General features: G+C 39.2%; 1 protein-coding gene across 6 annotated transcripts in view; it reads left to right on the top strand.

Moving 5' to 3' along the window:
* The first annotated feature begins 4,950 nt into the window (after positions 1 to 4,950).
* Positions 4,951 to 22,530, top strand: part of LOC132435987 (flavin-containing monooxygenase 5-like) — a 29,319-nt gene continuing 11,739 nt past the window's right edge. For 2 of the 6 annotated variants that reach the window (XR_009521698.1, XM_060028309.1), the window contains exons 1-5: positions 4,957 to 5,117; positions 5,270 to 5,447; positions 15,862 to 16,050; positions 17,983 to 18,145; positions 19,699 to 19,841. Coding sequence is in view for 4 of the 6 variants with exons in the window: in XM_060028309.1 (XP_059884292.1) it covers positions 5,313 to 5,447; positions 15,862 to 16,050; positions 17,983 to 18,145; positions 19,699 to 19,841 (630 nt within the window). In the remaining 2 variants the exon portion in view is untranslated. Of the gene's footprint in view, positions 5,121 to 5,269; positions 5,448 to 15,861; positions 16,051 to 17,982; positions 18,146 to 19,698; positions 19,842 to 22,530 lie in introns of all 6 variants that reach the window. The other 4 variants (XM_060028319.1, XR_009521697.1, XM_060028327.1 and 1 more) reach the window with 4 other exon arrangements.

The following is a 22,530-nucleotide window of genomic DNA, read 5'->3' on the forward strand; positions in this document are numbered from 1 at the left end:
CTGGTCCGGGAAGATCCCACATGCCGCGGAGCGGCTGGGCCCGTGAGCCATGGCCGCTGGGCTTGCGCGTCCGGAGCCTGTGCTCCGCAGCGGGAGAGGCCATAGCAGTGAGAGGCCCGCATACCGCAAAAAAAAAACAAAAGAAAAAACACACACCATGAGATAATACCACACACCCACAAGAATGACGAACAGTACCAAGTGCTGAGAGGCTATGAAGCTACTGGAGCTTTCATATATTGCAGGTGAGTGTATAAAATGGCACAACCTCTTTTGAAAACTTTTTGGCAGTTGCAACTAAAGTTAAACCTACCCTATGACCAAGCAATTGCACTCTTAGGCACACAAGAAAAATGAGAGCAGACGTCCACAAAAAGGACTTGTTCAAGAATAAAACACCTTCATTACACCAAAAAGTGCAAATAATCCAAATATTCATCAATAGGAGAATGGATAAACAAATTATAGATTCATACAAATAAAAAGAGCAACCTACTGATACACGCAACTACCTGGATAAATCTTAAAATCACTACATTGTGTAACGATTCCAAGCACAGAGAGTATATACTATATAATTGTATTTATATGAAGTTTGAGAACAAATAAAAGCATCAGATGTTAACTAGACTTATTTTGCTTATCATTTCACAATATACAAATATTCAGATGCACAAGTGTTGCACACCTGAAACTAATATGTTACATGTCAATTATACCTCAGTAATAAAAAACAAACAAAAACAAAAGGAAACAATGTTTACCTCTGGAGGTGGATATTGGCTGGGAAAGTGCACAAGAAAACTCTCTGTATGACACCTCTGCTCCACATCCATCATTACAGTCATTCTACCTCTGAACCATACCTAGAATCATCTTCTTCTCATGATCTCCCCTGTCTTCACCCTAGGACAAGTCTCAACTGTCTCTGATGTGCAGGCCACAAGGACACTGTGCCTGAAGACTGAATGGGAGGACAAGAGCCCCCAGAGACTCATCAGATATGAGTGTTGTTCTTCTCAATGTGAATGAGCCATTACCACAAAACTTCCATTCCTACTGATCCAGAATTTTAACTGATTTTCTTTTGAGCTTCATTTGGTTTTTACAATATTTCTAGTGCCTTAACCATAAAAAATGACATTGGTTCTATGGGAAAATGTGTTCTGATTTTCAACAATTGATTAGAATTGTTAAAATTGATTAACTTTTTAGAACCCAGTCATTTCTTCATTGGAGATTTTCCTCTTCTTTTTATGGTATTTTTAAGTATCTCTAAATCTATTTAGTGGGTTTATATTCTGTATTTCCAATCATCTTTGAAAATCACGAAGGGCAGACTCTTCCATTACTTGTGTTTGTGTGTTAGAGCATGGCTTGCAGCACTGGATGCACAGGAAGCACAGCTGAAATGGAGCAGGATCCTATGGTCCTCCCCCCACCCCCCATGTCCTCTGCCTGCCTTTTGTCCGTAGAAAAACTTTAGTCAAAGTTGAGCCTATATATACTCACTTGCAAATTTGCAGTTAGCCTAAACAGAGAGAAAATTTGAGTCAAGGTTTAAAACATTTTACAAGTAATTTTAAAACAACATAAAACATATTTGCCAAGTTTAAAAGTAATTAATTACAAAACACAATTAAAGTAGTGGAGCAGGGCTTCCCTGTGGCACAGTGGATGAGAATCCGCCTGCCAATACAGGGGACACGGGTTCGATCCCTGGTCTCGGAAGATCCCACAGGCTGCGGAGCAGCTAAGCCCTGTGTGCTACAACCACTGAGCCTGTGCTCTAGAGCCCGCAAGCCACATCTACTGAGCCCATGTGCTGCAACTACTGAAGCCCACGTGCCTAGAGCCAGTACTCCACTACAAGGGAAGCCACCGCAATGAGAACCCTGCGCACCGCAACAAAGAGTAGCCCCAAATCACGGCAGCTAGAGAAAGCCCATGTGCAGAGACAAAGACCCAACAAAGCCAAAAATAAATAAATAAAATAAATAAGTTTATTAAAAAAAAGTAGTAGAACATTAAAATTATATTTTAAAATACTAAGTTTTAAAAGTAATTCTTGTATTGTTCTGAAATTCTAAAACCGATTCAGTAGGGAGATATTAATATTCAGTTTATAAAAGTATTCATCAGTTTTCCTATAACTAGGCATCTCTAGTACATTCAGAATTATCCAGTTTACAAGTAATTCATTTATAAGTTAAACTTCCAATATGTAAAAGGGTTGCATTAAAACACTTCAGAATTTTATTTTTAAAAGTACTATTATAATATAAGTTCACATTTATAACTGAAAACTTTTATGAAAGTTATCAGTCTAAAAAGTTACAGGTCCAAATAATATTGATACTAATATTAATTAGGGTTGTCTTAACTGCTGTAAAAAGCAAAATTAAAAATTCTATAGCATAAACAAAATAACAATTTACTTATCTCTCATGTAAGAGTCCAAGATTAATAGATCCAGACTAGAATATCCAGTCATTTAGGGCCCCAATCTGATAGTGGACCTACTTCAATACATAGTTCCCAAACATCTCTCTGTTATCATTATTCTAGGCTACAGGAAACCATTGCCTTTTAAATGGGTTAGACAGAACTTAGTGAGAACTTAGTCATATGGCCACGTGCAGCTGCAAGGGAAACTGGGAAATACTGTTGCTATTTGGGCAGCCCCATCCCAGCTACAGTCCTATAATTCTGTAATATGAGGAAAACAGATTTTAATGAAGAGCTAGCATTGTCTGACACCCCTCCAGCCACTAGAATTCTGTGTTCATCCTTCTCCTGATATGCTCATCCCCACCCCAAGGGAGACAACTCCAAATTCCATCCAGGTCCTACATCCAGCTCAGATTCTGGGATCTCTGGGTGACTTGCAATCATCTCCCTCAGACTCAGATTGGCTTTTTGTGGTCCAGCAGCTCATTAACTCAAAGGAAGTCACTAACTTCTCCAACACCCAATAACCCATGGTCTAATAGAAACAGGATGATTATATGAGAACTTCTTGTTCTTTAGTATTCAGTGGCCCTTCTGCTGCCATAAATCTTGGGGAGAGATAAGACAAGAGGTTAATATTTTTGAAATCTTAAGGGAGAGGCATTTAGGCAACTGGAAAAAAAAAACCCTGCTTTTTCTTTCTACGAGAAAGTAGCATTAGACAGAAGAAAAGATATTTGGTGACAAAAGACATTCTATTTCATGGTATTTGACGGTGAGGACACTAGTTAAATAAGGGATTTCTGGAGAAAAGTGAGAAGAGAATCCAGAACAAAAGTAAATAGTAGCTTTTTTTTTAAAGAAAAATACGAACTTTTTGATTAGCTTGTCTTAAGATGACTATTGAGAGATTAATGACATTTTGATAATAAGAACCATATCAAAAAGACAGAACCACATCAAAACACAAAAACACTTTAATTACTGAGAAATATATATAACTCCATCCTTAAGCTTCTTTCCTTTATTCTCTCATTAGGCTATGTTGATGTCATGTGTTCCCCACTGTGTGTGTGATTACGTGTGTGTGTGTGTGTGTGTGTGTGCATGTGTGTGTGTGTTCATATAATTCAGACCATATTTTGAACAGGAGACTTCCTGATGGAGCCAAATGATTTCCCAAACCAAAGATCTATTTTTAAACACATTTTAAAGTAGTTGAAATAAGGCAACAGCTAAAAGCAGTTCAACTAAAGTGTAAACTGTAAAGGCAGGTGCTAGGCAAAGAAAGGGGATGCAATAGAGAGCTGAGAAATGGACAAAGGACTTGTGGCTAAAAAAGACGTAAAAATATCCTCATAAAGGAGCAGTATATATAGTGATTGAAGCCAGACTGCCAGGTGTACCTTCCTGCCTTTCCACTTACTTGCAAAAGATGTAGTTGATAGTACGTTCTTCTTGGGGTTGCTGAGAGGATTACATGTGTCCATTCCCATTGTATCTTTTGTACCATATAAGGTAAACCCTTGAGAAATAGTGATTGGTCCGGGAAGGATACTTTTGGGGTGATGTTAGTAAGTCAAAACCCAATGCTGGAATTATTGGCATCAAATCATCTTCAGCAAGGTTGACTCAGGGAGTAGTATGAGGTGCACAAAGATGCATGGCATCTGTCACAACCCAGCTCTCCCAGAACCCCTTACAGCTGTCAAAATAGACTCCTGGGTTGAATAAGCCCTGATTCTGACCTAGTGTATGAAATCCTATATCCATTACATTGGTCTTTTCCGAATAATTTGAAAATTTTGTTACATTTTAAAAGTGTAATCACACGGGTAGCTGTGTGTTTGTAATCACACAGATAGCTGAGTCAGGAAAGTTCTTTTTTACAGTATTTTTATTTTTTTGAAATTATCTGTTTGTGTATCAGTCTTCTCTACTAAACTATAAGCTCCTTTAAGTAGGACATTTAATCCCCTCACTCCCCACTGTACCCCAGCACCCAGCTCAGTGCATGGGTATTTTAAAGTAAATTTCTTCCCGTAGCACGGAACCAAAGATCCGATTTGTGGGGTTGGGGGTTGGCTTGGAGAGGTGGACGAGGGCCCGGGATGTGTTCTGACAGATCTCCTGAAAGACATGTTCTCCGCTTAAGCTTTTCAGCAAGACTTGCTTCAGGGTTGTTGGTGACAGTTTCCCTTCACCAGTAGGAGTCTGTCACTATAAGACAACACCAGGAAGTTAAAAGTGAATGGGAAGGGCGGGTGATGGAGATTCCGGCCCCTAGGGTCTCCCCTGAGAGTAGCTGAGAGTGCGGGCAACTGCAGGTGAAAAACAGAGAGGTCATAGGGTTAATTATTTCTGCCCAGAGCAGGTTTGGCCCACGTTTTCTCCCCTCTGTGGGGGTAATGGGCGCTGCTGAGTGGCCGGTGTGTTGGCTGAAAGGAGGTGGAGCTGAACAGCCCCTCCACATTGGCTATTGCTGCTGTTTGTACTTTGTTGTTTTACATTTCTTTGCAAAGAGCTGAAAGTGCAGTGCCCTCCAGATCGCAGCTGAAGGATCTGCCAGTGTTGGGGCAAAGGCAGCGAGGTCGGGTACCACAGCAGAGCTCTCAGCTCTGGGTCTCAGCTCTGGGTCTTCCAGGCACAGGGCTCACCCATCCAAGGTAGTAGTTCCCGGTGGTCCATGAGGACACTGGAATCTGGGTTCCCCAAAGGCACCTGCTGCTGCAGAATTTATCTAAATGCCACGTTCAAGCTCTTCTTTGAAAGGTATTAACTGATGTGTGCTTTCTGTCTTTTGTCATCCTTTCTTTAGGACAGGTTACACTGACCCAGCCCGGTGAAGATCTCTGGAGACCATGACCAAGAAAAGAATTGCTGTGATTGGGGGAGGAGTGAGTGGGCTCACATCTATCAAGTGCTGCCTGGAAGAAGGCTTGGAGCCCGTCTGCTTTGAAGGGACTGATGACATTGGAGGGCTGTGGCGGTTTCAGGTAAATCTTTTTCCTTAATACTTGGAACTCTCGCTGTAACTAGGTGCATAAGATATTTTACCTCGTGTCAGGAAGTATGATGGGCTTCACAGTGATTAAACCTGCCAGACTTCAACCTGCTGACCTCCTCTCAGCAGCCATCACCTCAGGTTCTATGCAGGTTCCTCTTTCCCTACGCTGGCAGCAAAATGGGACGCAGGTATCACTCGTTCTGTCCTTTACTGATGTCTGTGAAAATGGCACAGAGATCATTTTCATTTACAGATCTTCCTTGATTTACAATGAGGTTACATCTTGATAAGCCCATCGTAAATTGAAAATATCCTGTTACAAATGTATTTAATGCACCTAATCTACCTCACACCATAGCTGAGCCTAGCCTACCTTAAACGTGCTCAAAACACTTACGTTAGCCTACACACAGGCAAAATCATCTCACACAAAGCCTATTTTATAATAAAGTGTCGAATAGCTCATGTAATTTATTGAATGCTGTAGTGAACATGAAAAACAGAATGGTTGTTTGGGTGCAGAATGGTTGTAAGTCTATCAGTTGTTTACCCTCCTGATCCTTCCAGCTGACTGGAAGCTGCCACTGCCCAGCATCACCGGAGTATGTTACAAAATATCGCTAACCCAGGAAAAGATCAAAATTCAAAATTCGAAGTGTGGTTTCTATGGAATGTGTATTGCTTTTGAACCATTGTAAAGTCAAAAAATCACAAGTTGGGCACTGTCTGTAATGAGTTTTGCCGCTATCCAGAAAAGGGTAACAATCTTGGTGGGGGGGTGTAGCAGAATGGCAGGCATGTAAAGTGGTTGCTCTTGGTCTGCGTTCATCGGTAAGTGATCTAGAATACTGCTTACAACTCCTTCCAGGAATCCCCCCTTTCAATCTCTTCTAACCTTACTGTTTTTTTTTCTTTTCTTTCTTACCTTCCTTCCTTCGTTGCTTCCTTCCTTCTTTACTTTAAACAATTCTCTAATGATTCTAGTGCTTGAATAGGATATAAAATCTGGCTGCCTTCCTTGCTTTGCACTTTTCCTTCACTTGAGAAATCAAAGCAGTAGTCCCGTCTTCAGAGAAGGGCAGAGGGCACCTGCAACTGGGTTTTCTTGTCCTTGCACAGACTCAGTTTTAAAGTTGAGTTGCTTTAATATGCACACCGAGTCCTGCAACTTGTTACTAACAGTTAAGGTATCTTCTTACTTAAATGATAGTTAAGCTTATTATATGTCAAAGAATATCACCCTCCTTAACTGATCTCCAAAGCAACATCCATTGGGTTTGCTTTTCAACTCACTTTTTAAGCCAGTGAATGGTATTAAGGTGTCCAGATTTGTTTCATATTTCACAAAACGAACACGGTGCTGGCCAGCTACTTAAAAGTGGTTTCATTCGTTCATAGCATTCCTTAGTAGAACAGCAGTACAGTTGTTTTGCATCTGGGCTCCGTCTTGGGGACTAACTCTATTTGACAATCGTCCCTATTCGGATCTAGGGTGGATACTCCTTAGCACACCATGCATGCCTCGGTCATAATCAGTCTTGGGCATGGCTGAAAAGACTGTTAATTAATATTTTGTAATAAATAGGAAATTTTACTTTTGAAATCCAGCCACAGCATGGTGTAGAGGTTAAGAGCATGTCTGGGTTCAAATCCTACTGTGACCTTGGGGAAAACCATTAACCCTCTCTGTACCTCTGTGTTGTCATCTTTAAGAAGGAGATAATATTGGCACCCACTTCATAGTTATTGTGGCGATTAAGTGAATGAATACTCATGTCATCACTAATAACAGTGGCACAATAATTGCTAAACATCAGTTATTATTCAGTTGGCCTAGAGTGTGGCCCACACATTTGGTGTCTGGTAAGCATCCTAGCCAGGTCTGGCAACTACTGACCAGGCATGAAATTAGTGAAGGGTCCACCATCCTACCTGATTATCAGGTTTTACTTCCAAAGTGGTTTAAACTTCCTCTCTGTTAAAGACCCAATTTGGAGTGTTTTCTGATTATACTCTTGGCAAAACTTCAGCACCTTATAAACTGCTTTCTTGAAAATAAATAAGCTATATTTCATCATAATGCTCTGACTGCTGTTAAGACAGACCACATCTGTGTCTATTACATTATATACAACATACATACATTTTACATATATTATAAAGGCACACACAAACACCACTATATTTCTAGAGCCACGGGGGATGCCTGGCATATATTAGGCACCAAATATATTTACATTTTATAAATGAATCCTAGAGAAGCAAAATATCTTGGGTGGCTGCTTAGAATGCTTGTGAAATAGAGACCTTCATTCTCACATATTCCACAGTTACACAGTTGTGGAGCCTAATTGCAGATTAAACATGTTTTACATGCTGATGCTGGTTTCCTCAAGAATTGCCTCAGATCTGCTTTTCTGTGACCCCCTTGCTTGTTATTTGGAGCCTTCCTCTCCCCCATCCTACCTCCCCTAAATTTTCTGTAATTCATTGGGGGTTTCATATATAGGATCGTCCCAAGCACTTTGGAATGCCACCATTGCTACCGGGTGTCCAGTAAGCCACTGGCAACTCAGGGCTTCCATTTTCTCTTTCTTGTAACAGGTCTCAGGGACTCAATATAAATTTCTTTCTTCTTGATCTCCTCATTAAAGTTAGACCAGACTGATGGTGAAAAGTCGGTAGTAATGTGAGACATATCACTTTAATTTTCATACTGCAATATTACTTTATGAACGAAATAGCTTAAAATGATAAATCTCTTATGAAATGCTGAGGTTTTAATGAGCATGTATTGCTGGAAAATAATTTTTAATATTCTTTAGTCAATCTGAATTTTAAAAATCCTTAAAGCATACCAAAGCAGTGCTTCTCCAACTTTAATGTGCACATGAATCACTGGAGCTTTTGCTGAAGTGTACATTCCGATTCATTAATCTGGGGTGGTGCCAAGATTCTATATTTCAGGCAAAGCCCCAGGTGATGTTGATGCTACTGATCTGATAACTACAGTTCACGTAGTGAGGTTCTAAAGTGTATATGTGATACAAAGATAGCACATGGATACAATATAATGTAAGATGGGCATATTTAGAACATTTTAATTTAAAATATGAAATTAAGTAATAAACACCCTTAGTTGAATCGGTGTTTAATTCTTAAATATCAACCCCCCCCCCAAAAAAAGACAACTGAATGGATACAAAATACTTAAAAGAGGGTAACTGTAGAGCAGTGGCTGTCAGCTTTGGCTGCAACACTGAACAATCACCTGGGGAACTTTAACAAACTTTAACAAATACTGATATCAGTCCATCCAGATTCTGGTTTTATTGGCCTGGGGTGTCAATAAAGCTCTCCACTAGCTATTTCTAATGTGCAGCCAACATGGAAACCTTTGCCCTTCAGCTTTTACCCCAGCTTTCCCAGGTGATAAATGAGGATCACATTGCGTGTTGAAAACAAAATCGATAACAGTTCATTGAACAAACATTTCTGAAGCTCAGACTTTGTTAGATGGTGTGGAGACACAGAGTTATATAACTTCCTGCCACTGCCCTCAGGCATTCTGCAGTTTAGCTAAGGATGTGTGGAGAAAAGACTTCTGAGGTGGATGGGATAAATTCTGGTGCCCTGAGCTTTCCGGGGCCACCACACGACCTCTTACCAGCAGATCTCAACCTTGTCTACCCATTAGAGAAGGAGCAATTAAAACAGGGTCCCTGGGCTTCCCTGGTGGCGCAGTGGTTGAGAGTCCGCCTGCCGATGCAGGGGACGCGGGTTCGTGCCCCGGTTCGGGAAGATCCCACATGCCGCGGAGCGGCTGGGCCCGTGAGCCATGGCCGCTGAGCCTGCGCATCCGCAGCCTGTGTTCCGCAGCGGGAGAGGCCACAACAGTGAGAGGCCCGCGTACCGGAAAAAAAAATAAAAAACAAAAAAAACAGGGTCTCTGGGAGTAAGGACCAGGCATTAGTATTTTAGAGTTCCCCAGATGAGTCCAGTGTGAGTACAACGCTGAGAACAACAGTCCTAAGACAGCTTCTGTCCCACGGGATTCTGAGAGTCTGTCAAAGGAACAGAAGATCCACACTGTTCTCACTCCTCCCACTGAAGGGGAGTCATTTTTCTCCTTTCTTCTGCCCTTACTATTGCCTCCAGTCCCTTCAGTTCCAATTATACTACCCTACGTCCCTGGTTCTCTCTTTTCTCATATGAACTTCCTACTCAATGCGAGTCATGTGCTTAGGCAGGAAATAGAATCAAGATACATCTCTAGAGGGCAGATTATTCGCCGATGGTAGGAAAAACTAAAATGCAGGAGCAGAAGCTGCTTCTTCCACTCACTGACCCAGTACTGCTCTGCCCTCACTCTCTTTTGTAAAGCGGTGAGTTGACAGTAATGAACCCTACGTAGGGTCCAATCAGGTGTTTAGAAGGGCTTGAAGGTTTTTGTTGACACACAATAACACTTTGTTGTCTTAGTTACTTGAAAAAGAATACAAATATATGATTATTGTCACAGGAGTAAGATCTGTGATTCATTTAGCTCAGTGACCCCAACATACCTGCTGTGGAAAGCATGACTCCAATCTTTGTACTAAATTTTGAACCTTTGGAAAACAGGGACAGACTTGTATTTTTTAGCATTAATATAGTGTTTTTATTACAGAGAGACTTTAGAAATATCTACTGAATGAATGAATGAAGTCAAATTTGATAGGAATGTGTCTACCCCTGCCCCCTCAAACATCTTGGTTCCAAAAGGACCCTACCACTCATTAATTTAATTTTTTTTGAAAAAACGTGCTATGTACAAACAACATGTTTAAGTAAACTTTGAATTTTAGAACTGTGTTAGATTTACAGAATTATTAGGAAGATAGTACAGAGTTCCCATATACCCCATGCCCAGATATTATTAATATCTTACATTAGTATGCTACATTTGTCCTAATTAATGAACCAGTATTGATACATTATTATTAGTTGAAGTCCATGCTTTATTCAGATTTACTTAGGTTTTTCCCTAACGGCCATTTCCTGTTCCAGGTGTTCCCATCCAGAACACCACGATGCATGTAGTTGTCATGTCTCCTTAGGCTCCTCTTGGATGTGACAATTTCTCAGACTTTCCTTGTTTTTGATGACTCTGACAGTTTTGAGGATTACTGGTTAGGTATTTTATAAAATGTCCCTCAGCTGGGATTTGTCTGATGTTTTCATCATGGTTAGACTGGGGTTATGAATTTTGGGGAGGAAGGCCTTAGAGGTAGGGTGCTGTTCTCATCACATCGTATCAATGGTACACACTATCAAACTTATCACACCGATTGATGTTAACCTTGATGACCTGGCTTGAGATGGTGTTTATCAGGGTTTGCCACTTTAAAGTTGCTCCTTTTTTTCTCCCTTGTCATACTATACTCTTTGCAAGAAAGTCACTAGTCACAGTCCACACGTAAGGACAAAGTTGGCTATTCTAGGCCTTTTTTTCTTTCCACATAAATTTTAGAATCAGTTTGTCAATATCTACAAAATAGCTAGCTTAGATGTTGATTGGGATTGTGTTGAATCTACAGATCAAGTTGGGAAAACTGACATCTTAACAATACTGAGTCTTCCAATCTATGAGCACAGCATATCTTTCCATTTATTCATATCTTTGTTTTTCTTCTTCTGTGTTTTATGGTATCTGCATATAAGTCTCATACATATTTTGTTAGATTTTTACCTAAGCACTTAATTTGGGGGGAGTGTTATTATAAATGGTACTGTTTTTTTAATTTCAAAGTCCAATTTTTCATTTCTGGTATATAGGAAAGTAAGTGACTTTTGTATATTAACCTTGTATCTTGCAACCCTGCTATAATTGCTTATCAGTTCCAGAAATTTTTATTTTTAAATCTTTGAGATTTTCTACACAGACAGTCATATCATCTGTAAAAAAAATCATTTTATTTATTCCTTCCCAATCTGTATACTTTTATTTCCTTTCTTATCTTATTACATTAGTTAGGATTTCTAGTGCAGTGTTGAATAGAAGTTGTAAGAGAGGATATCCTTGCCTTGTTCTCAATTTTATGGGAGGGAAATTGTCCATTTTCTCACTATTAAGTATGCTGTTAGCTGCAGGTATTTTGTAGATGTTCCTTATTAAATTGAAGATGTTTCCCTCTATTCCTAGTTTGTTGAAGTTTTTTATCATCAAGTTGTAGTATAAACAACATTTCTACAAAAATAAAAGAAAAAATCCTACCTCCTTAATAAATCAATTTGTTTTTCCTACTTTGAAGTTTTATTGATTTAAAATAATTAAAATATACTCATATAACAGGGGAGAGATTATACAATGTGTAATTATATAAATATGGGTAGACATAGGTATACAATTGCCCTAGGCATACATAATATTATATATTTGGTGATTAGAATGTGACCTTAATTTTGTAATATTACTTTTTCCACTTAAAGTTATAGGCCATTTTCAGTGTTCCTATACAGATTTCAAAATCATAGTTTTAAGTATCTCCAAATTCAATCACTATAATTCACTCATTAATTCATTTCAAAGCATTTATTAAGCATCCACCATGTATGAGGTACTGTCTTGATGACAGAGGTGCAAAAAGTAAGACACAAATCCTACTTTCAGGTACCTCACAGTCATAGAAACAAATGCAGAATATCGCGTGTTCTAATTTGCCTTGATGGCAATCTGAGCAGAGAGTTTTGGCAGCTTGGAGGTTGAATGGGGCATTTAACTCAGTGGAGAGAACAAGAAATATTTCTCCAAAGAAGTGACATTTGATGTGACTCTTGAATGATAGATAGGAATTTTCCAAATGAAGAAGCAGTACTATACTGTTACAAAAGTTTAAAGTTGTGAAAGAGTCTGGAATGTTTCAACAACAATTTAATGACTCAGAAGCTTGAAATTAATTGAGGAGAGCACTAAGTGAAGATACAAAGGTGGATTGGGATAGATTGTGAAATATACTGAGTTTCAAAATAAGAAATTTGCTTTTCCAAATGGAATCAGTAGAGCCCATTAAGCAGTGGGTTGACAGGATCTGCTTTGAATTTAGCAGGATACTTAAGGAGTGGTGTAGAAGGTAAATTCTTCATCATATTGAGATACCATAATTTACTAAACCCTTTTCCTATTGGGGGAGGGGGGCATTTTAAGTGGTTTCTAATTAATAGATATTTTAAATACTATAAAATGAATATATCTATGCATTTGATTTTATATTATTTTGCAATTTTCCTTACAGCAAATTTTTGTGAATAAGATAAAAATATCTTATTCAACTGTTTTTGTAATAAATTTTGATGTATTTCATTAGTTTGTTATGCATTTTGTGAAATTTATTTCCTTTTTCTATATGTACCTTTCTCAGTATAATTCAATGTACATCTATTAAATATCTACTACGTGCTATTTATAATTTTATATGCTGTGGGAAAGAGCATGAATACAAGTCAAGGGGCCTACAATCTAGTTGGGGAGATAAAGAATAGACTCTAAGACATTATGGAGGTCTTTGAATCCTAAGCTGAAAAATATACACTAGAGAAAATGGGGCAGCATCTAAAATTTTAATTGGGGCAGAGATACAACCATACCCTAGAAAGAATACTTTGGTTGAAATAGGTAGGATAGATTAGAAGAGACCTGTAGAAACATTATTAGCAGCCAAAGGGAATGAGATCTTGAAGTATGGGGCAGAGAAATGGGAATGATCTATTCAGGATTCTGAAACTGAAAAATTCTTCTCTAAAAATGGGAGGAAAATCATCTCTAATGTGGGCAAAACCAAGGAACACTCTCCTTTGTGGCCATTCAATGTTCAGTAACATCCATATATCTTTTTCTGGAATAAAAAGAGAAGAGGGGGTCCAAATTGGTTAAGGTAATTTTCCATAATCAAAACAATTTTAAAAAATTCTAGTAGAGTTGAAAAGTCATCATTTATGATATCTCAGTGAGAGGCTAACATAACAATCTGGGTAGATATGGCGCTATTTTATGTGATCACTACAACACCCCCATGAGGTAGTTATTAGAAGTTTTTGAGGAAGCAAAGAAGTTAACCTTGCTGGGGAAAGAACAGTGAACTGGGGTTTGATATCAGCTAGAGCAATGCTTCTCAGCTTTCAGATGCATCTGAATCACTTGAAGATTTTGTTAAAAGGCAGATTCCAATTCAGTAGGTCTGGGATGGGGCCTAAGATTCTGCATTTCTAACAATCTTCCAAGTGATGCCCCTGCTGCTAGTCCACAGATCGTACTTTAGGTAGCAAGGATCTGGAGCAGTGGTTCTCAAATGACAGTGTATTTTGTTGGGCATTAAATGGTTCTGAGACCAATTCCAGTGTGTGTATGTGGGTGGCGGGTGGTCCTCAGACACCAGCAAACAATTCTCAAACACTAGCAGGATGTCCAAGAATTCAACTCAATTGTGATCCCTATCTACACAGAGACAGCGTCAGATTCCACAGATTGAGGGCTCAGTCCTACAAGACTTCACCCTCGACTCCACTTCAGACACCAGTCATAAGCCCTGGTTATTACCTGGGCTTCTGAACAACCACCTACAGATTGGAGGTTCCAACAACCCCCTCCTGGGATTTGGACTTCAGTTGCCATTCTCAAGTCCAGGTTGTTACCTATACTTCTGATCAACCGAGTATAAATCAGAAATTCCCACGAACCCCTCCCCCATTGGGTTTGATTAATTTGCTAGAGCAGCTACAGAATACAGGAAACCCATTTACTCACTAGGTAACTGGTTTGTTATAAAAGAATATAATTTAGGAACAGGCAAATGAAAGAGATACATAGGGAAAAGGACACTGAGCTTCCATGCCCTCTCCAGGCACACCGCTCTCCCCTAGTCTCTTCGGTTCACCATCCTGGGAGCTCCCTGAACCCCACTCTTTTGGGTTTTTATGGAGACTTTATGACATAGGCATGATTGATTAAATCATTGGGCATTGGCTATTGATTCAACTTCCAGCCCCTGTCGCCTCCCCAGAGGTCAGGGGATAGGCAACTAAAAGTTACAACCCTCTAATCACAGTGTTTGCTCCGTTGGTAACCAGCCCACAACCTTAGTTGCTTTCTAAAGGTCACCATATTAACATAACAATAGACACTTGTATCACTCTCAACAGTTAGGAAATTAGGAGAGTATTGGGAGCTCTGAGCCAGGAACTGTGGAAAAAGACCATATATGAGAATATATTTTGACCATCTGGATAACCAAATATATATTTCTTATAAATCACAATATTGCAGCATTTAGCTTATTTCATTTTTATGTTATAAATAATGCTGTCATTCACATCCTTAAACATAAATCTTTGTCTACAATGCTGAATCTTTCTTTAAAAGGCTAAGTTGCAAGGGTTTCATATTCTTGTCACATTGCTGTCCAGAAAATATTGTACTAAGATCTCATTTCACCTCATTTTTGCTAACACTGAGTAATTGTCTTTGTAATTAGTAAAAACGAGGTAAAATGGGAACACTTAGTGGACAGAATGTAAGTTAGTACAGTGTTTCCTGGAGAACAATGTGGCAAGTGTATGAAACCCTTGAAACTTCTCAAGGCTTTGAAATATATATACTATTTAAAAGACTCAGATGGGGAGTTCTTACTTGGAGTCTTACGTCATGGCAATCAGGTGACAGCTGGGCCTGGATGTGTGCTATGACCTCCCTGCTCACATATTTAGAACATCAGTTGGGATAACTAGACCTTCTGGGGGCTGGCTGCACATCTCTCTATCCCAAACATGCTCTTCATGTGGCTAGCTCAGGCTTCCTCACAGGATGGTGGTCTCAGGGTAGCTGGACTTCTTACGTGGCTGCTGACTTCCACCACAGCAAGCTTTCTAAGAGACTCAGGCAGAAACTGCAAGACTACTTATCACTTAGTCTTGGAAGCCATTCAGTAACATCCCAACTGCATGCTGTTGGTCAAAAGCAAGTCATAAAGACAACTTAGATTCAAGGGGAAGAGACTGCACGAGGGCACAAATACTGGGAGATGTGAAGGGTTGTGGGGAAGGGACTTTTTTCTTTTTTTTTTTGCTGTACGCGGGCCTCTCACTGTTGTGGTCTCTCCCGTTGCGGAGCACAGGCTCCGGACACGCAGGCCTAGTGGCCATGGCTCACGGGCCCAGCTGTTCCGCGGCATGTGGGATCTTCCCAGACCGGGACACGAACCTGTGTCCCCTGCATCGGCAGGCAGACTCTCAACCATTGCGCCACCAGGGAAGCCCGGGACTTTTTAAATTGGCATTTCTTTCAGAAAACATTTTCAAATGTTTGTTGGCTGTTTATAAACCATGACCTTAATTCTCAAGTTGCCATGAATGCTTTTTACTTACTGCAGGAAGAACCTGAAGAAGGGAGGGCCAGTATTTACAAGTCAGTGGTCATCAACACTTCTAAGGAGATGATGTGCTTCAGTGACTACCCCATCCCAGATCACTATCCTAACTTCATGCACAACTCCCAGGTCCTGGAGTATTTCAGGACGTATGCCAAAGAATTTGACCTTCTAAAGTACATTCGATTTAAGGTAGGGAATTTCGTGGGTATCTCTGTGTTTTGAGTTGTCAAGTAAATGAATAACTGGTCTTATTTACCAGTGCTTAGATTGGTTTGATATGCTCGTGTATCTATTCTATCCAGAATCCACTCTTTGTCTTCCCTGTGTCTCAAAATATTCATGGAAAGGTCCCTCTTCTATGTATTTTGACTGAAGATCCAGGAAGCCACCTTCATTTCATTGCCTTCATTCTATATCATTTGATTACAATAAAACAATGAGGGGAACTGACAGGTATGGGAACTTTAAAACCTTCTGTTTCCACAACTTGCTGCTTAGCCCTTTTATACTTTCTGAAGTACTTTCCAGTGCATTATTTATGTGATCACAACAACCCAGTGAAGTAGGTATTGAAAAGTTACAAGGAAGCAAATAAGTTAACTCTGGCATAGAGGGAGGAACATTGAATTGGGAAGCAAAAACCTGAGTTCTAGTCTTTGCTCTACCACTAATCAACTTGTGACTTCAGACAAGTAAGTTCCTCAACGTTGATGTATCTTAAGTTTATTTGTAAAACAAGATGCCTGTACTAGATCACTTCACTGGTTCCTTCCTGCTGTAAAGTCTTCTGTGATATTCCTATCATTCTAAACCATGACCATAAAAGAATCAATACTCTGACAGCTGGCAAAAAGCCCAAATCTTCTACCTTCTGATCATTCTACTAAATCATGACTCTTTCTCTTTAACAACAAAATTAAAATGGCAATATCCAGTGACGACTTCCAAAGTCAATCATTTACAGCCTAGTGGTGCTTCTCTTCACTTCTTTAAACACTTATTGAAGAGGTTTGTTACCATACTAAACAGTGAAGACACAAAAACAAAAAAAATTAGTGATTTCACAGTCTAGTTATAGAGATAGAAAAATGAAGAGAAATTTCATTGTAAATATAATTATTAAAAATGAAGAGTTAGTGATAAATGCCACAGAAATCTATACATTGCAGCTCAGAGGAGGGTTGCTTAACCCATCAGGGCATGAGGCATCAGACACCAGGAAGGTTTTCTTAGAGGAGATAATACCAAGCTAAATGTTGAAGGGTGAGTATCTCCAAATGAAGAAAGAATAAAAGGATGATCCAGGCAGAAGCACCAGCCTGTGTAAAAGTAAGAACATGATGGAGAGGAACAATAAATAGTATAGGATGGCTCGGGTATACAAGAGGGGTATCTCTATTAGTCAACCAAGACATTAGGGTCATAAACCCAGAAGCACATAGAACACATTCTTTATGTTTCCTTAAGCTGGGTAGAGTAACCCATATTTATTACTATTTTTTAAAGCTAAAAATTGTGCCACTGACTATCCCATCTCACACCTTCTTTCTTTATAGTTACTTGTAAAATGGGCATTTATGGGAGTCAGAGAGGTTCATTTACATAAAATATGAGCCACTGAGATGTTTCTCTACTCTATTAGGAAAGGGAGCCCTCTAGCTCAGTCACAAGTTTAAGGCCAGACAGTGAGAACAGGACTTGCGGTAAGAAGGCATCAGAGGGTCTCAGGATGTCTGGGGGTATGGGGAGGAATAGGCATTTCGTGCATGGAGTGTCTCAGAAGCACAAGAGAAGCCCAAACTTTATTCAAGTATCACATTGCCCTAGGGTATGGTCCAGAGAACTAGTAATTTGCACTTTTCTAGAAGCAGTGGAGAGTGCAACATTAGTCTGCCAACTCTGTTTTATTTAGCTTGCCTCATGGAAGTTTTCTCACTCTGACCACAGCCCCAAACAAAAAAGTTCTGATTTGTGGAGTATGAAAATGAAATACCCCTGCATGAGGCCTGTTAGGCGGTAGCAGCCCTTTGTTTACCCTCTGCAAGGAGAGTCCTGTCAGGGAAGATGTCCACTATATGGGCTGTGGTTATAGTGCCCTGTGGCTACCCCTTTACTTTTCAGACCACCGTGTGCAGTGTGAAGAAGCAGCCTGATTTCTCCACTTCAGGCCAATGGGAGGTGGTCACGGTATCTGAAGGGAAAAAGGAGGTGAATGTCTTCGATGGAGTTATGGTTTGCACTGGCCATCACACCAATGCTCACTTACCCTTGGAAAGCTTCCCTGGTAAGTAGCCTACAAGGAAGGAAGACACTTGAACTATGCCTGTGACCTGATCCCTAAAGAATGGGAGGAATGTGGTCTGAGTGATTCCTACCTTGGGATGAAATAAAGCTTATCCTAATTCTGCATATTCTTCTGAAAAGTGATGGGGTAACTTGTATTAACGCTATTTAGGAAGTAGAGATACCAGTAATTTGGGGGACTAGAGGGAAATTAGAAGGCTCTATATTTAGTTTTACAATAATTTTAGTTTTTTAAGGATAAAAGTTGATCTGCATTAGATTGAATGACGGAATTTTTCTTTTTTAATTTTTTTTGGAGTATAGTTGATTTATAATGTTGTGTTAGTTTCTGCTGTACAGCAAAGTGAGTCAGTTATTCATATAAATATATCCACTCGTTTTTAGATTCTCTTCTCATATAGGTCATTACAGAGTACTGAGAAGAGTTCCCTGTGCTATACAGTAGGTATTTATCAGTTACCTATTTTATATATAGTAGTGTGTATATGTCAATCCCAGTCTACCAGTTAATCCCTCCCCCACACCTTTCCCCCCTGATAACCATAAGTTTGTTTTCTACATCTGTGAGTCTATTTCTGTTTTTTAAATAAGTTCATTTGTACCATTTTTTTTAGATTCCACATATAAGCGATATCATATGATATTTGTCTTTCTCTGACTTACTTCACTCAGTATGACAATCTCTAGGTCCATCCATGTTGCTGCAAATGACATTATTTCATTCTTTTTTATGGCTGAGTAATATTCTATTGTATATATTTACCACATCTTCTTTAACCTGAATGAGGGCTTTTTTAGCAATCGAGGAAATAAACAGAAATATTGAGTTTCTAAGGAAGAAAATAAAGCTTAAATAAAGAGTTTAATTACAGTCTTTGGCCTGGATTTTCATTCTGAGAGGAAAAAAGCACTCTATGTATAGTTTAGTGTATATAAGAACATATATACTCCAATTAGAATGGAAGTAGGTATTTACAGATGATGAAAAGAGGGGGTGAGGGATGGGCAAAATAGGTGAAGGGGATTAAGAGATAGAAGCTACCAGTTATAAAATAAAAGTCACAGGGTTGTAATATACAGCACAAGGAATATAATCAAAAGACTGTAATATCATAATAACTTTGTATATTGCATAATCTATATAAATATCAAGTTACTATGTTGTGCATCAGAAACTGATATAATATTATAAGTCAACTACACTTCAATTAAAAAAAATAAAGAGGGTGAAAAGACAAAAGAGAATGGAGGTTTTCTGAAGCAGTTTGGATTTGTGAGCCCACGGGTCTAAAATGCTAACAGATCCTGAGTTCAGCAGACTACTTATAATAAGGAAATCACAAGGTTCCACTCTGAGGTGATAGGAAAAGAAAACAGGCAAAAATATTCAGAAAGGCAACAGTGCACCTGAGTAAAAGGAGAACATACAGAGAATATATGCATAAACTCTACACACTGCAAAAAAAAATGAATGATTTAACAAATGATATCAGATAAACCATCACCCAGTAATTATTTTCCCTTCTCTTGCAGGAATTGAGAAGTTCAAAGGACAGTACTTCCATAGTCGAGATTATAAGAATCCAGAGAGTTTCACTGGAAAGAGAGTCATTATAATTGGCATTGGGAATTCTGGAAGCGATCTGGCTGTGGAAGTTAGCCACACAGCCAAGCAGGTTTGAATTAGTAAATTATTTACTTTGCTTCACCAAGGAAGCTGCAGGTGGACCCAGCAGAGTGTATGGATACCTGCACACAGCCCATCAGTGCCAATGGCAAATGCAGGGCTTGGTTTCACTGCCTCAGTTGGCAACATTATGATTGATGATGTGATGGAGCCAAGGTTACAAGTTAGATTCCCATCATTCACTTGGCCTCACACTAAGAATTTGGTCATGATCACAAACTGTGCTCATAATCTCACTCAGCTGTCAGTTCAGAGTGTGCCTCTGGTTTTTAAGAAGATCAAGTGATTGCTGGGAGAGCTTGTTAGAGTGCAGCATTCAGAGTGTGGATCACCTGTTGGCCAGCAGAAGTGCTATGCTCTTATCTGAGGGAAAGTGTACTCAGTCATTGAAATCTTTTAACTCATAGGATGTTTGGGGAATTTTCCTCTTCACTCTTCATCACTCCCCGAATGGAAAAAAGAAGTCTAATCCTTCTAGAGACAACATGGGTATCAGTATGAAAAGCATCCACATTGTAGCACAGGCAAGCAGCTCTCCCCAGCCTTTGCATACAATTAGGTAACACAGAATAACATTTACTCTAAAGGAATTTCTATGTCCTTGATGTTTTTTGGTTTCCTAATTTGTTTTTTGTATCATAGCTTTTTTAAAAAAATAAATTTATTTATTTTAGTATTTATTTATTTATTTATTTTGGCTGTGTTGGGTCTTTGTTGCTGCACACAGGCTTTCTCTCTAGTTGTGGTGAGCGGGGGCTACTCTTCGTTGCAGTGTGCAGGTTTCTCATTTCGGTGTCTTGTTGCAGAGCACGGGCTCTAGCCACATGGGCTTCAGTAGTTGTGGCACGTGGGCTCAGTAGTTGTGGCCCATGGGCTTAGTTGCTCCGTGGCATGTGGAATATTCCTGGACTAGGGCTCGAACCCGTGTCCCCTACGTTGGCAGGCGGATTCTTAAACACTGGGCCACCAGGGAAGCCCTGTATCATAGCTTTTGAACTGGGAAAAAAGTATCTTCATTATAAATTCCTAGAAACAGACATCACTAATATATTTTGTTATGCATGTCTTTATTGAATCATAATTTTGTTGGCAATAGGTAAATGCCTGGCTGTTCTTCAGTAACTTTAACTAAGCTGTGCTTCTCCACAAATTGTTTTTAAATTATTTTTAAAAATAGAAGTTTAATGCCACAACTTTGTTAAATGAACTTTACCCACAAACTCCATTCAGTAACACTTCCCAGGTCGATCCTCATCTATCCCCACAAAACTGATTTCATATATTACTCCATGAATTAATTCAACAAGCATTTATTAGGAAATAGGTATATAAACAATAAAGGGTATGGGTGCTATGATAAAAGAATGTACCAGGTATGTGGTGGGGACCGAAGGCATGAGCTTTCTTTAATACCATTGGCTTGTTAAATGGTCAGCTGTAGAGGAGCTGGGCCTTACAAGCACTGAGGAATTGTAAATTGCCAAAGAACAAGGCAGCAAGAGCGGGTGTAGGTAAGGTGGTTGTGTCTGAGAAAGCTTTGTGACGTATGTATTTTTGTCACTATTTTATACATAGAGAACTTTTTAACTGAAACTCTGAGCATTTACATTACTCATAACCTATATTTAAAAAGTTATCTAGACTGCACATAAAATCATTTGATTTCTAACACCACACAGGCTCTTTCAATTGTGACACGTAAAAGTGCTTATTTATGATAGCGGTTATGGTCACCATCGGTGAGAATATATGTATGAAGTACATAATTAGCCCTCTATAGACAGGTCACCGTTTAACATGAAATGTTAGACAAAACACCATAAAACAATGTACTTATATAGCTTACAACCCGGGAAACTATCCCCAGAGAGTTTTATAATATAAAGTGATGCTTTTGCCAGGTAGTTGAATACCAAACTTTTTATCAGCTCTGAATGTGGACTTCAGCCAGCAGATAACAGAAAGACGGACCAGCTCCCTTTGTGCTACTTGCAATCTTCAGTATTTTCCTTAAATAATTGATGAAACATTACTTAAGCACAGGCTTTGGAGTCAGACTTAGGGCGGAAATTCAGCTCTACCACTTAGTGTTATATGACCTCAGGCAAGTTATTCATCCTCTCCATTCTTCTCCCCATATAAAGGACATAACAATACCTACCTCAAGAGGTTGTTGTATTGATTAAATAAAAATATAGATAAAGGACCTAGTACAGCGATTGACAGGTTACAATTCTCAATAAAAGGAAGTGATGCTGATGATAGGCTGGGGACTAAAGGATGTATATGCTCTACCTCCCACCTTGGAGAAAACATATTTGGAAAGATATAAAATAAGAATATATAATGTTACATGTCAATATAAGTAAGTTTTTTGTAATAATGTAAACAATGTCAAAGGCAAAATAAAGACTGAAGGTTTTGGATTAATGATGCCCAGTTGCTTTCAGCTTTACTGTTCCATGATTTTAAATGAGTTGGACAGGTGACAAGTGCTAGAGAAGTTCAGAAGATGGAGAGAAAATTATCAGCCAGAACAGTCAGTGGTATCTTCATGGAGGAGGGAGACTTGATCTGGATCTGAAAAATTAATAGGCTTTGGAGAATTAAGCTTTTCAGGGAGGCATAATGACATTAAACAGAAATGCACTGGTAGTTCAGAGCAAGACAGAGTCTTG

Source organism: Delphinus delphis, chromosome 1, assembly GCF_949987515.2.
Source record: "Delphinus delphis chromosome 1, mDelDel1.2, whole genome shotgun sequence".
NCBI lineage: Eukaryota > Metazoa > Chordata > Mammalia > Artiodactyla > Delphinidae > Delphinus > Delphinus delphis.